The 14,153-nt window shown below is 34.3% G+C and overlaps 1 protein-coding gene across 6 annotated transcripts in view; it reads left to right on the forward strand.

The window, feature by feature from the left end:
- The window catches only part of AGL (amylo-alpha-1,6-glucosidase and 4-alpha-glucanotransferase), a gene marked incomplete at both ends in the record, with an annotated part of 77,993 nt that overhangs the window by 56,262 nt on the left and 7,578 nt on the right, over positions 1 to 14,153 (forward strand). For all 6 annotated transcript variants that reach the window (XM_079697379.1, XM_079697380.1, XM_079697381.1 and 3 more), the window contains 6 exons: positions 6,938 to 7,073; positions 8,421 to 8,533; positions 9,395 to 9,606; positions 10,804 to 10,901; positions 12,447 to 12,534; positions 12,644 to 12,777. In XM_079697379.1, coding sequence (XP_079553505.1) covers positions 6,938 to 7,073; positions 8,421 to 8,533; positions 9,395 to 9,606; positions 10,804 to 10,901; positions 12,447 to 12,534; positions 12,644 to 12,777 — 781 coding nt within the window. The remainder of the gene's footprint in view (positions 1 to 6,937; positions 7,074 to 8,420; positions 8,534 to 9,394; positions 9,607 to 10,803; positions 10,902 to 12,446; positions 12,535 to 12,643; positions 12,778 to 14,153) is intronic.

Below are 14,153 nucleotides of genomic sequence, written 5' to 3' on the forward strand. Positions count from 1 at the left end.
TTAAAGTATATCACTGTATGTATACATATATATATATATATATATATATATATATATATATATATATATATATATACCACATCTTCTTTATTCATTCATCTGTTGATGGACATTTAGGTTGTTTCCATGTCTTGGCTATTATAAATAGTGCTGCTGTGAGCATTGAGGTGCATGTATCTTTTTGAATTAGAGTTTTCATCTTTTCTGGATATATGTCCAAGAGTGGGGTTACTGGATCATATGGTAGTTCTATTCTTAGTTTTTTAAGGAACCTCCATACTGAAGTGAGCCAGTGAACAGTTTTGAGCAGGAGTGATATGACCTAACTTAGATATTAAAAATATCACAGTGACTGCACCAACTTACATTCCCACCAACATTGTACAAGGGTACCCTTTTATCCACATCCTCTCCAACATTTGTTATTTGTAGCCTTTTTGATGATAGCCATTCTGACAGATATAAGGAGATACCTCATTGTGGTTTTATTTTCATTTCTCTAATAATAGCAGTGTTGAGCATCTTTTCACATGCCTATTAGCCATCTTTGGAAAAATGTCTATTCAGTTCTTCTGCCTATTTTTTATTCTATTATTTGGTTTTTTTTAATATACTGAGTTATATGAGCTGTTCAAATATTTTGGATATTAACCGCTTATTGCTTGCATCATTTGCAAGTATTTTCTCCCATTCTGTAAGTTGTCTTTTTGTTTTGTTGATGATATCCTTCGACGTGAAAAAGCTTTTAAGTTTAATTAGGTGCCATTTGTTTATTTTTGCATTTATTTCTTTTGCCTTAGGAAACAGATCCAAGAAAATATTGCTGTGATTTATGTTAAAGAGTGTTCTGCCTATGTTCTCTTTTAGTTTTATGGCTTCAGGTCTTACATTTAGGTCTTTAAATCATTTTGAGTCCATTTTTGTACATGGTATGAAGGAATGTTCTTATCTCATTGTTTTACATGTGTCTGTCCAGTTTTCCCAGCACGACTTATTGAAGAGGCTGTCTGTTCTCCTTTGTGTATTCTTGCCTCCTTTGTCATAGATTATTGACCATAGCTGCATGGGTTTACTTCTGGGCTCTCTATTCTGTTCCATTGATCTATGTGCCTGTTTTTATGCCAATACTATGCTGTTATGATTACTGTAGCTTTATAGTATAGTCTGAGGTCTGGGAGGGTTATACCTCCAGCTTTGTTCTTTTTCCTCAGGATTATTTTGGCAATTCAGGGTCTTTTGTGGTTCCATATAAATTTTAGGATTATTTGTTCTAGTTCTGTGAAAAAAATGTCATAGGTATTTTGAGAGGGATTTAAATCCGTAGATTGCTTTGGGTGGTATGGCCATTTTAATAATATTAATTCTTGTAATCTAATAGCACAGGATATCTTTCCATTTCTTGGAATCATCCTCAGTTTCCATCATCAATGTTTTATAGGTTTCAGAGTATAGGTCTTTAACCTCCTTGGTTTAGTTTATCCATAGGTTTTTGTTTTGTTTGTTTTGTTTTGTTTTTTTACTTTCTCTTTCTGATATTTCATTATTAGTGTATAGAAGTGCAACAGATTTCTATTTATTGATCTTGTATCTTACAACCTTGCTGAATTCATTTATTAGTTCTAATAGTTTTGGGATGGAGACTTTAGGGTTCTCTATATAGAATATCATGTCATCTGCAAATAGAGACAATTTTACCTCTTCCCTCCCAATTTGGATACCTTTTATTTCTTTTTCTTGTCTGATTGCTGTGGCTAGGACTTCCAATACAGTGTTAAATAGAAGTGGCAAGAGTGAGCATCCTTGTCTTATTCCTGAATTTAGCGGGAAAGCTTTCAGCTTTTCACCATTGAGTATTTTGTTGGCTGTGGGTTTGTAGTAAGTGGCCTTTATTATGTTGAGATATGTTCCCTCTATACCTATTTTTATGAGAGTTTTTATCATGAATGAATGTTGAATTTGGTCAAATGCTTTTTCTGCATCTATTTATTTCTTTTTATTTATTTATTTTTGGCTGCATTTGGGTCTTTGTGGCTGTGCAAGGGCTTTCTCTAGTTGCGGTGAGCCAGGGCTACTCTTTGTTGCAGTGCACGGGCTTCTCATTATGGTGGCTTCTCTTGTTGCGGAGCACGGGCTCTAGGCACGAGGCTTCAGTAGTTGTGGCACGCAGGCTGAGTAGTTGTGGCTTGCGGGCTCTAGAGCACAGGCTCAGTAGTTGTGGCGCACAGGCTTAGTTGCTCCACGGCATGTGGCATCTTCCTGGATCAGGGCTCGAACCCGTGTTCCCTGCATTGGCAGGTGGATTCCTAACCACTGCTCCACCGGGGAAGCCCTCTGCATCTATTTAGATGATCATGTGATTTTTTTCTTTCCTTTTGTTAACGTGGTGTAACACATTGATTGATTTGCCTATGTTGAACTATCCTTGTGACCCTGGAATGAATCCAGCTTGATCATGGTATATGATCCTTTTTATGTATTATTGGATTCAGTTGGCTAATATTTTGTTGAGAATTTTTGCATCTATATTCATCAGAGATAGTGGCCTGTAATTTTCTTTTTTGTAGTGTTTTTGTCTGGTTTTGGTATCAGGGTGACAGTGGCCTAGTAGAATGAATTTGGGATTGTTCCCTCCTTTCAATTTTTTGGAATAGATTCAGAAGGATAGGTATAAGGTCTTATTTATATGTTTGGTAGGATTCCCCTGTGAAGCTTTCCACTCCTGGAATTTTGTTGGCTGGGGGTTTTTAAATTACAGATTCAATCTCACTTCTAGCAATCAGCCTGTTCAAATTGTCTGTTTCTTCTTGTCTCAGTCTTGGCAGGCTGTATATTTCTAGAAATTTGTCCATTTCTTCTAGGCTATCCAGTTTGTTGGCATATAACTATTCATAGTATTCTCTTATGAATTTTTGTATCTCTGTGATATCATTTATTATTTCTCCTCTTTCATTTCTTATTTTGTTTGTTTGGACCCTCTCTATTTTTTCTTGATGAGCCTGACTAAAGGTTTATTAATTTTAGACAAAGTAACCTAGGTTGTAGGTTTTTCCCTTTCAGGACTGTAAATATATCATGCCACTCCCTTCTGGCCTGCAAAGTTTCTGCAGAGAAATCAGCTGATAATCTTATAGGAGTTCCCTTGTATATGACTCTCTGTTTTTCTCTTGCTGCCTTAGAATTCTCTTTATCTCTAACTTTTGCCATTTTAATTATGATATGTCTTAGTGTGAGCCTGTTTGGGTTCCTCTTGTTTGGGACCCTCTGTGTTCCTGTACCTGAATATCTGTTTCCTTCTTTGGGTTTGGGAAGTTTTCAGCCATAATTTCTTCAAATACATTTTTGATCCCCTTCTCTCTTCTCCTTCTGGAACCCCTATATTGACACATTTTATATTAGCCCATAGATCTCATATGTTGCTTTTTTTTTTCCATTTGTCTTTTTGTCTGCTGTTCTAATTGGATGATTTCCATTATTCTATCTTCCAGATCATGTATGCATTCTTCTGTGTCATTTAGTCTGTTATTTGTTGCTTCTCAAGTGTTTTCTATCTCAGAAATTGAATTATCTCTTCTTTATTGGGTCTTCCTTATAGTTCCTTGTTAAAATGATCCCATGCTTAGATCAATTCTCTTTCTTAATTCAGTTAGCATTTCCATTACTAACTTTTTGAACTCACTGGTAGGCTGATTATCTCTGTTTCATTATTTATTTTTTCAGGGGCTTTCTCTTGCCCTTTCAGTTGGGAGTTTTTTACCATTTCATTTTGCTTAATTTTCTCTGTCTCTGTGAATTTAGGTGAAACAGTTATTATCATGGTCTTGAAAGTGTGTTTTTATGTGAGGGCATCCCTTTGTGGACTACATGTGCCAAATATCTTTAGTGTGAGGGCTGGATTTGATGTGGACACAAGCCATGCCTTTCCTCAGGGTGTACTGGCCACTATCACCTTGATATGGGGTGTGACTGGTCTTGTAGGAGCTAGAGCCTACACAGGGTGTGAGGTGGGATTTGTTCTCTGCTCAGTGGCAGTCACTGCCCTTTCAGGGTCAGGGTCTGCTCCCAGGTTTCTGGAGCAGGTGTCCTGAAGGTCAGACTCGAGTTGGCTCTGTTCCCCTTAAGTGTGTATTTTTCCTTCTCCCCACACTGGGGCCTTTGCCCCAGAGGTGGGGGGGTGCTATAATAAGTGGGGCTCATACACTTACAGAGGTCCAGTGTGCTGCCTATGTAGGCATCCACTCAGACACAGTCCAAGGTCACATTTTTTTCCCCTGTTGTAGTCGTCCCAGATCTAGTGCAAGGTTATGGCATGGAGTAGGCAGGGCTGAAGGATTCACTCAGCTGTCACTGGGATTCATGGCATTGTGGTTGTGGGAACTGAGGCAGCTTCACTCCTGTCAGAAATCCGTGCTGCTTCTCTGGCACTATTTGAGTAAGTGCCAACAATGGCCACTGCCACCCTACCTGGACCACAATCCAGGGCCCCAGACTGCCTTCTATGTCCCTGCATGGAGTCTTTTCCCAGGACCTGGCTGCCATAAATCCAGTGCCAAGCTGTGGCATGGAGTGAGTGGGGCCATGGTGTTTACTCAGCTCAGATTGGGGAGCACAAGGAGGCAATAGCCACTAGGATAGACCTCTCTCTTCACCCTGTCTTATGGAAAGCCAGCACCCACATACTCCTCACAAGTGGAATCTGGGCTTCTCAAGCCTTTCTGTCTGTCCCAGGAGTTCTCCAAACAGCCAAGGGAGCTTGTCTTCTCCATATAGGACCCTAGAACTTGGACACCCAGTCTGTGGCTCTACCCACTCACTTCCCAGGGTGAGTGTCTGCCCATGTGATCTCCCTTTTCCCTTATTCCCCTCTCAGGGGCACAGGTTCCAACCCAATGCCTTTCTTTTCATCCTACCTGATTACATGGGAATCATTTTTGTAGCCTTGGTTGTGAAGGAGTTCTTCTGCCAGGTTCCAGTTAGTTTTCCATGAGAATTTTTCCAAATGTATATATATTTTTGATGTGTTTTGGGAAGAGGGGTGATTTCTACATCCTCTTACTCTGCCATCTTGATCCCCCATTGAAGGGAATCTTTTTCTTCTTTCTTAAAGTTGTTTTGGCTCTTTGGGGTCTTTTATGTTTCCATGCAAATTTTAGAACTAGTTCTGTGAAAAATGTCATTGGTATTTTGATAGGGATTGCATTGAATCTGTAATTTGCCTTGATAGTATGGTCATTTTAACAATTTATTTCTTCCAGTCCATGAGCACTGTATATTTTCCATTAGTTTGTATCATCTTAGATTCCTTTTATCAATGTCTTATAGTTTTCCAAGTACAGGTCTTTTACCTCCTTGGTTAGATGTATTCCTAGGTGTTTTAGTCTTTTTCATGCAATTGTAAATGAGATTGTTTTCTTAATTTCTGTTTCAGATAGTTCATTATTAGTATACAGAAACACAACAGATTTCTGTATGTGAATTTTGTATCCTGCAACTTTACCAAATTCATTGATGAACTCTAGTCATCTTTTGGTGGTGTCTAGGATTTTCTGTATATAGTATCATGTCATCTGCAAACAGTGACAGCTTTACTTATTCCCTTCCAATTTGGATTCCTTTTATTTCTTTTTCTTGTCTGATTGCTGTGGCTTCGAATACTTCCAGTACTATGCTGAATAAAAGCAGTGAGAGTGGGCATCCTTGTCTTGTTCCTCAATTTAGCAGGAAAGCTTTTAACTTTTCACTATTGAGTATGATGTTAGCTGTGGACTTTTCATATATGGCCTTTATCATGTTGAGGTACATTCCCTCTATACCCACTTTGCTGAGAGTTTTTAATCATAAATGGATGTTGAATTCTGTCAAAAGCTTTTTCTGCATCTGTGGAGATGATCATATGATTTTTATTCTTTAATTTGTTAATGCGATGTATAGATACCACATTGATTAATCTATGAATATTGAACCATCCTTGCATCCCTGGGATGAATCCCACTTGATCGTGGTATATGCTTTTTCAAGTTGAATTTGGTTTGTTAATAATTTGTTGAGGATTTTTGCATCTGTGTTCATCATCTCTGAGTTATTTAAATTTTTAATTTTAATTATGAAATATCTCAACATACAGATAACGATGTAAATTATGCTTTGAACCTAGAACTGAAATTAGACAGATATTAACAATTGGCCAGATTTTCTTCAGATCATACTCTTTTGTTTTGAAAAGAAATAAAACACCACAGATACCGCTAAAGTTTCATCTCTATCTCTTTCTCTTCCCTCACTCTCTAGAATTAACAACCATTCTATAATCAGGATTTACTTTTTCCATGTATGTTTTTGTATTTTGTGTGTTTATGTGTGTTTGAGTATGTGTAAATTATGTATGATATATTTTATGTAGCATATATTCAGTATATCATAGTATATACTGTCTAATATATATATATATTATGTATTTTATGTTTTCTAATTTTATACAAATATTATCATATTAGACATAGCCATATAGACATACATGGTTATATGTGTTAGTATTATCTATATTTTAAACTTTTACAGAAAAGGCATCTTATTATGCATATCTTTTGCAACTTATTTACTCAGTCATTCTGATTTATCCATTTTGCTTTATGTAAATCCTAGTTCATTAATCTTAAATGGTATAGAGTTTTCCATTATATGACTAGACTAGGGTTTTTCTGTTCCTCTTCTCAGCAGTAATTTATTTTCTTGCTAATACAAGCAGTGTTGCAATGTATATTCTTGTATGTGTCTCCATGTTCACATAGGTAAGCATTTCTCTAGAGTGTATGTCTAGAAACGAAATTATTATGTGGTAGAATATGCACATCTTCAACTTTTAAGTTATTACCAGATTGCTCTCTAGAGTAGTTATCCTAATTTATTATATTTTTATAAATGTTTTATTTTTCTTTTTTAGGTTTTAATATAACTGCAGGGGTTGATGAAGAAACAGGATTTGTTTATGGAGGAAATCGCTTAAATTGCGGTACATGGATGGATAAAATGGGAGAAAGTGACAGAGCTAGAAACAAAGGAATCCCAGCCACTCCAAGGTAGTGTTTATTTTTAGTGCTTATATAGTTATATCATTTGTAAAACCACATACTTGTGGAATCTTTTATTCTATTAACCATGAAATCTTCATGTTAAATCAGTCAAAATCTTCCTGCCTTCCCCATACTTCCCCTTCCACGCACTCCTTTCTCTCCCCTAATATACACATACACAATCCTCTTGATATAAATTATCAAGTAAAGCTATCTGTTCCCTTCTGGATGTTCTCATGGGTTGATTACTTGCAGGCACCTCAAAGGAAAGTTTTATGACTTATTATCCTCATGGTTAAGACATTTCTTTATAACATGAAGTGTTTTCTTTGTAAGTATTTCATTATTATTATATTTTGTAAATATAGAAAGCAACCAGTTGTCCTGTCTTTTATGAAATCCTTTCACTTTCTGAACATTTTCCCCTTAATTTTTAAACCTTTTATTCCATCATTTCTTTTTATGATTTCAAGTTCTTACTACAATATCAAGTCTGAGAAACTATTTTCTTATTCCAAATTTTATCTTCAATCAGAATTGTCAAAAAAAAATTCTTGAATAGTAGTTGTCATTACATGTTTTACAAAGTCTTTTAAAAACCTGTTTATTTTGGTGAATTATTAGATCTTATACTTCCCTTTCATTTTCCTTAAAAGTGAGCTTTCAAATTATGATGTTCACCTTCCCTGGCTTTCTTCAATCCAATATCCCGTATTTTCTGTCTTTTTCACTGGAACTCTATCTCAGTATTCTCTAACTCCTACTTCTGCCTTTTTCCAGCAGCTATCTCCTTTTACTCCATAATCTCCATTCTACTTCATAGAATTTTTAAAAAATACATTAAGATGGTAAGCAATGGCAAAGTAATAAGAGGAATGATTTCTTTTTTTTTTATTGGAGTATAGTTGCTTTATACTGCTGTGTCAGTTTCTGCTATATAGCAAAGTGAATCAGTTTCTTATATATGCAGTGCACATTCCTATAAAGTGAGGATTTTTTTATAGACAGTCATTTTTATAATGTGTTAGTTATATAATTCTTCAAAGCTGTTTTTTGAATGCCCTTTCTTAAAAAAATATTTATTTATTTATTTATTTATTTGGTTGCACCGGGTCTTAGTTGCAGCTCGCCAGCTCCTTAGTTGCGGAACGCGGGCTCCTTAGCTGTGGTATGTGAACTCTGATTCATTGCAGCATGCATGTGGGATCTAGTTCCCTGACCAGGGATTGAACCCGGGCCCCCTGCATTGGGCGTGGAGTCTTTCCACCGCACCACCAGAGAAGTCCCTGAATGCCCTTTAGATAGTGCTTAATTTACTCATTGTCACAGAGTAAAATTTATTTTTAATTTTAGAGATGGGTCTGCTGTGGAAATTGTGGGCCTGAGTAAATCTGCTGTTCGTTGGTTGCTGGAATTATCCCAAAAAAATATTTTTCCTTATCATGAAGTTACAGTAAAAAGACATGGTAAGCTGTTTCTTTTGTTTACAAAGAAACTCCAAATGTACTGTCTATATTCTTAACCTACGTAATCATCATGTGACTCAGTGAACTAGTATTAGAAAACCCTTAAGATTAAGGGGAAAGACAAACCATTAATTTACTAGTATGAAAACTGTAACAAACCTGATTACTAACCATATTTTTATAGCAACTTTGAAGTGAGATATGAAGAGCATCATACTTATTTTCTTCCTCAGTATGACTGTGAGCAAGTCAAGTTTTGGTGAACAGTTATGAAATCTTTACATCTCTTTTTCTAGAGCAGTGCTGTCCAATAGAAATATAATTTAAGTCACATACATATTTAAAATTTTCTAGTACCTACATTTTAAAAAAGTTAAAAGAGACAGGTGAAATTAATTATGATTATATTTTTTTATTAACTCAATATATACCAAATATTATTTCAACATGTAATCAATATGAAATTATTCATGAACTATTTTACTTTCTTTTGGGGGGTACTATATCTTTGAAATGCAGTATATATATAAATATATATATATATATATATAAATACAGTATATACTTCTGGCACCTCTCAATTCAGACTAGCCTCCTTTCAAGTGCTCAATAAAGATAATTTTATCAAATGTAAGAGTGATCCAAACAAAGACAAATGATCTGGGATCATTTGTTAGAGTCTAATTCTTTTTTGGTAATACAGTGAAAGATAATTTTTAATTTCTGGGTAGTGTTCTTCAAAAAGCCCTGACAGTTTTCAAAAGTGGATAATTTATTGACTAAATATTACTATTTATCTGTAACTAAATGTATGGGTTTCTTTGAGTGCCTAAAACTACCAAGTCTTTTGTAATGTTTCAGGAAAAGTTGTGAAAGTCTCATATGATGAGTGGAACAGAAAAATACAAGATAACTTTGAAAAGTTATTTTATGTGTCAGAAGACCCTTCCGATGTCAATGAAAAGCATTCTAATCTGGTGCATAAACGTGGCATATACAAAGATAGTTATGGAGCTTCAAGCCCTTGGTGTGACTACCAGCTCAGGCCTAATTTTACCATAGCAATGGTTGTGGTAAGTGATTTGTTCTGTTCTTTTCAAATTTCAAAAATGTTATGATAGGGTTTATTTAGTTCTTTATTCCCATTTGTTTTCAAATTCATTGACTTGCTAAAAAGTGCACTGTTTACCAGCTAGTTTTATATGGTCTTTTCTAATGAATAAAGCATTATGCATATCACCCTTAACCTATAACATTTGGTGTCAAAAAATAGAAAATAATGGATGATGACTAATGAAGTTCTTCTCAATAACACACATAGAAAATGATGATATTTGTACAGCACGCTGGCCCAAATGGATTAGGTTGCTGCCAGATCCAGCTGCTTCAGTTAGCCCCAGGCCCTACCCAGCTGTCTTGAAAGCAGAGGGCATCTGTATTTCAGCACACCTGTGCCATGACCCGTGCCTCAGCACACTACTTGGAAACATCTGGACTAATGAACTAATATGGGTAGTTTCAATTCACATTCCGTTTTCTTTGTTGTATTGCACTAATTAGTTCTGTCTAGCCAAGAATTCTAGACTCTCCTTATTTTCTCTATACCTAGTCTAAAAATACAGTAAAATAGAGAAGGTATGTGTTCTTCTGTGTCCGCCTAGATGTTGCCACTTTGTCAAAAAGAGTATTAAATGTAGTATTATTAATTATAGTAGAATAAAAAATACTAAGGTACATAATGGTAGCTTTGATTCAGTGTGCATTTGATTTCATTTAACATTTAAAATTAATGCAGATTCTTAGTCACCAATGCTTTCTCGCCTTCTCTACATCACAAGTAAATTTACTCATGCTATTGGAGTGCAAATCCTCTGTATTATATTATGACCCTAAAAGCAAAAAATGAGTTCCAGATGAACTTAAAGGAAGCTATTGTAAATCTTCTAAAGAATGAATTATATGGGTTTAAATGTGTTCTGCCTTCACTGTAGCTGTGACAGCTTCATTCTGGAGCTAGTATACCTTCTTAAGTGACACAAGGAAACAATTACCTCAAACAGCTTTCCTAACCTCTAAGGCCAAGATCATCGCTTCCAAGTCGGCCTGATAGGATTAGGTCTGATTAGGCATCTGCACTTGATTTCTGACTGGCACTGTATTTTTAAAGTTTTCGTTATTTTCCAAGTTTATAGTCTATTTTCCAAAGTGAGTGGACACTAATTCTTCTGTGATCTTAAAAAGTTTGTATATTTGTTTTTAACACTCATTAGGCCCCTGAGCTCTTTACTACAGAAAAAGCATGGAAAGCTTTGGAGATTGCAGGAAAAAAATTGCTTGGTCCTCTTGGCATGAAAACTTTGGATCCAGAGTAAGTTACAAGTATTAAGAATGTTGTTCATATTATATTTAATATATAATTATGTTCATATTGGCATGAAAACTTTGGATCCAGAGTAAGTTAGAGTATAAGTATTAAGAATGTTGTGAATATTTTATTGCATCAAGCCATAATTTTTTTGCTTATCAATAAGATCTCTAAAATTGCATTCAAACTGAATTTTTAAAAATACGTTTTGTATCTTCATTAAACATCAGTGTTCAAAATGCCTTTGGCTTGTCCTATATTCAATAATCAGTAAAAGAATTTTAATTTTATAAACTAATATGTCATGAATATTTTCTAATGCTTATTTTTTCTGACTGTAAAAGTCATGCATGATTATCATGAACATTGGAAATATAGATGTATTGTCTCCTCAGAGACAACCATGATTTTCTAAATTGTTACTCGTAGTAGTTCCTTCCATATTTCTAAATGGTATGTGTTTGCAGCTGTTTCTTGATTCTTTTAAATATTAGACATTATTTGCTTACTGCTTGCGATGACAGATGAGTATTTAACTCTGTCCTTACCTTGCCACAAACCCTTTCCATCCTCTCTAAGTAATTACACCACTATTTTTATTGAAACCAATAACTAATTTTGTTTTTATGATTATGTGTTTATCTCATTTTGTATTTCTTCTCTTTTTCAATTTTTTTTGAGTTTCTAATGACCTTTCTGTTTTTCTTCTACTTTTTTGCTTTAAAGCTTGATACCCATCATCAATTTGCTTTCTCTTTCATGTATGAGAGATCCTCATTTTTGTAGTACCCTTACCTTTGTAGATTTTTCCTGACTTATTGTGTACTCATTTCAGTCTTGAAATGCAAAATTTTATGTGTGTACTTATCTGCATTCTAAAGTATTCTCAATATTTTCAGAGGTGTTAAGAACCACTGGTCAAAACTAAAACCCACAGTAAAAGCTTACTCGTTGCAAGTTCTATCTATCTCACTAAAAGAAAAGAAAAGTAATAATTTAATTGAACGGAGTGTAGATAACTGTCTTCTATTAAATGTTGCAGTGTTTGTAACTTTAATTTGTAAGTATGTATAAATTGTGTGCATTTAGTTGCTATTTATAATCTAATAATGTACCAAGTTTACTTAATTTTAAAATAACTTCATGGAGAAGTTTAAAAAACAACCTTTCCAATATATAATAACTAATAAAACCTTATCTTTAATGTTTACTAATTCACATTATTCTGTGTATATTTTAATTGTTACAAGTGTATTAGAGGCCTAGTGAAATAATTAAATTCAACCAATATTTAGTGCCTCCTTGAAGGCAAGATATCTGAATATTTTATATTTTTTGTATTAGGCAGTAAGTGTTTCTTAATCATTCCCTAACACATTCTGAACTCAGTATACACTAATTTAAGGTTAAATGGATGATGAGCTTTAGTCTAGAGATTGGAAAACAAAATAATTTGATTAGTTCTTACCTTTTCTATTAGGAAATTTTTCTAATGCTTTCTGTGTAACGCCTGATCTTTTTTTAACCTAAATTTCAATTATTTTGCAGTGATATGGTTTACTGTGGAACTTATGACAATGCCTTAGACAATGACAACTACAGTCTTGCTAAAGGTTTCAATTATCACCAAGGACCTGTAAGAATTTAATTTTTCTTCTTCGAGTTTTCAATTAAAGTTATTTTTCAAAGAATTTTTGATATCCACAGCTCTTTTTTTTCCTTCACTTTTAAATTATCTTTTTCAGGAGTGGCTGTGGCCTGTTGGGTATTTTCTTCGTGCGAAATTATATTTTTCCAAACTGATGGGTCCCGAGGTTACTTCAAAGACTATATTTTTGGTTAAAAATGTTCTTTCTCGACATTATGTTCATCTTGAGAGGTAAGTCGTCAGGGCATGTAATTTTCAAAATTAATGTTTAGTCAATTTATTAGCTAGTAAATGGCATTTCCTTAGAATTCATTTCAGTATATACTATGTGAAATTTGAAAGCATTACTCTTTAACACAAGTTCTGTGTAATTTTCACCTTCTTTTAATTATTTTAGGTTGTTATTTAATTTAAAGACTTGATACTGCATGATTTATACATGTGGTGGAATAGTCTTTGGTTTTTAAATTTAGCTGATATTTTTGGATATGGTTAGCACAGGATAAATACAAAAACTAAAAGTCTCAGGCTGGGCCTTTTGAGTTAACTGATTTAAAGATATATCAATAAATAATCTTCAGAAATGATTTCATTATAATTAAAATATCAGTGTTGGTGTTTTGTCTATTTCAAACTCATTTGTCACCTCCTTTGTCCTAATTATTAACAGATAAATAGTATCAGAGTTATGTGTCTTTATAAGATGATATAACTCAGTCAAAAGGTATCTTAATTTTACAAGTTCTAGATTAAACCTAGATATATGTACATCTTATTGCTCAGAATAATTATGCATAAATATGCATAAACAACATAGTTTTATCTCATCTATTACAAGAACATGAGGGACTTCCATCTAGCAACATGAATGTTGTCAAAATTTTTCTTTTTATTTAAAGTTTATTTTCATTAGCTTAAGTATAGTCACAGAAACCCTAATCCTGTCACACTTCTACCTCATCTAGAGATTAAGTCTGAAGTCTGTGTGATGTGAACATTCTTATATTCCATCGTTTACTGCCCAAAGTATTTCTCAATATTTGCATTACTTTTTTCTTTCTTCCTTTTTTTCCACGAGGAGTAAGAATATCTCACACTGCAGAGATGATTCTTCTACTTTACCTATAATCACATCCCTCCTACCTGTTCCATGACCTTGTCAAATAGTTATCCTTTCTTGGTATTCCACTTGATCCCTCCTTCCTAAGCTATAAAGATATCTGTCAGCCTATCCTAAAATAAAGTACCTTCATGCTGTTCCTGCCTCAAGCCTTGTTTTATCATTCTGTTCTCTTTTCAGTACATTTTCTATATAATTAACCTCATTTTTTTTTTCTTTTCTGACACCCAGTCAGTCATCACCATGTACAATCTGGCTTTTGTTTTGCCCTCACTACTCTGGTGAAGCCACTCAAGAAGATCCTTTCTGGTTCCCAGATCCCATGACTTCCTTTCAGTTCTCTTCTTTGACCTGGCTATAGTATTTGACATTGTTGCTTTCCTCTTTTCATGAAAAACATTATGCTAGCCACAGCATTAGGTTTCCCTTGTTAACCTAGTAATAGTAACAACTATAATAATAGCAAATAATATTTATTGAGTACTTA

The sequence above is a fragment of the Hyperoodon ampullatus genome (assembly GCF_949752795.1).
Source record: "Hyperoodon ampullatus genome assembly, chromosome: 2".
Taxonomy (NCBI): domain Eukaryota; kingdom Metazoa; phylum Chordata; class Mammalia; order Artiodactyla; family Ziphiidae; genus Hyperoodon; species Hyperoodon ampullatus.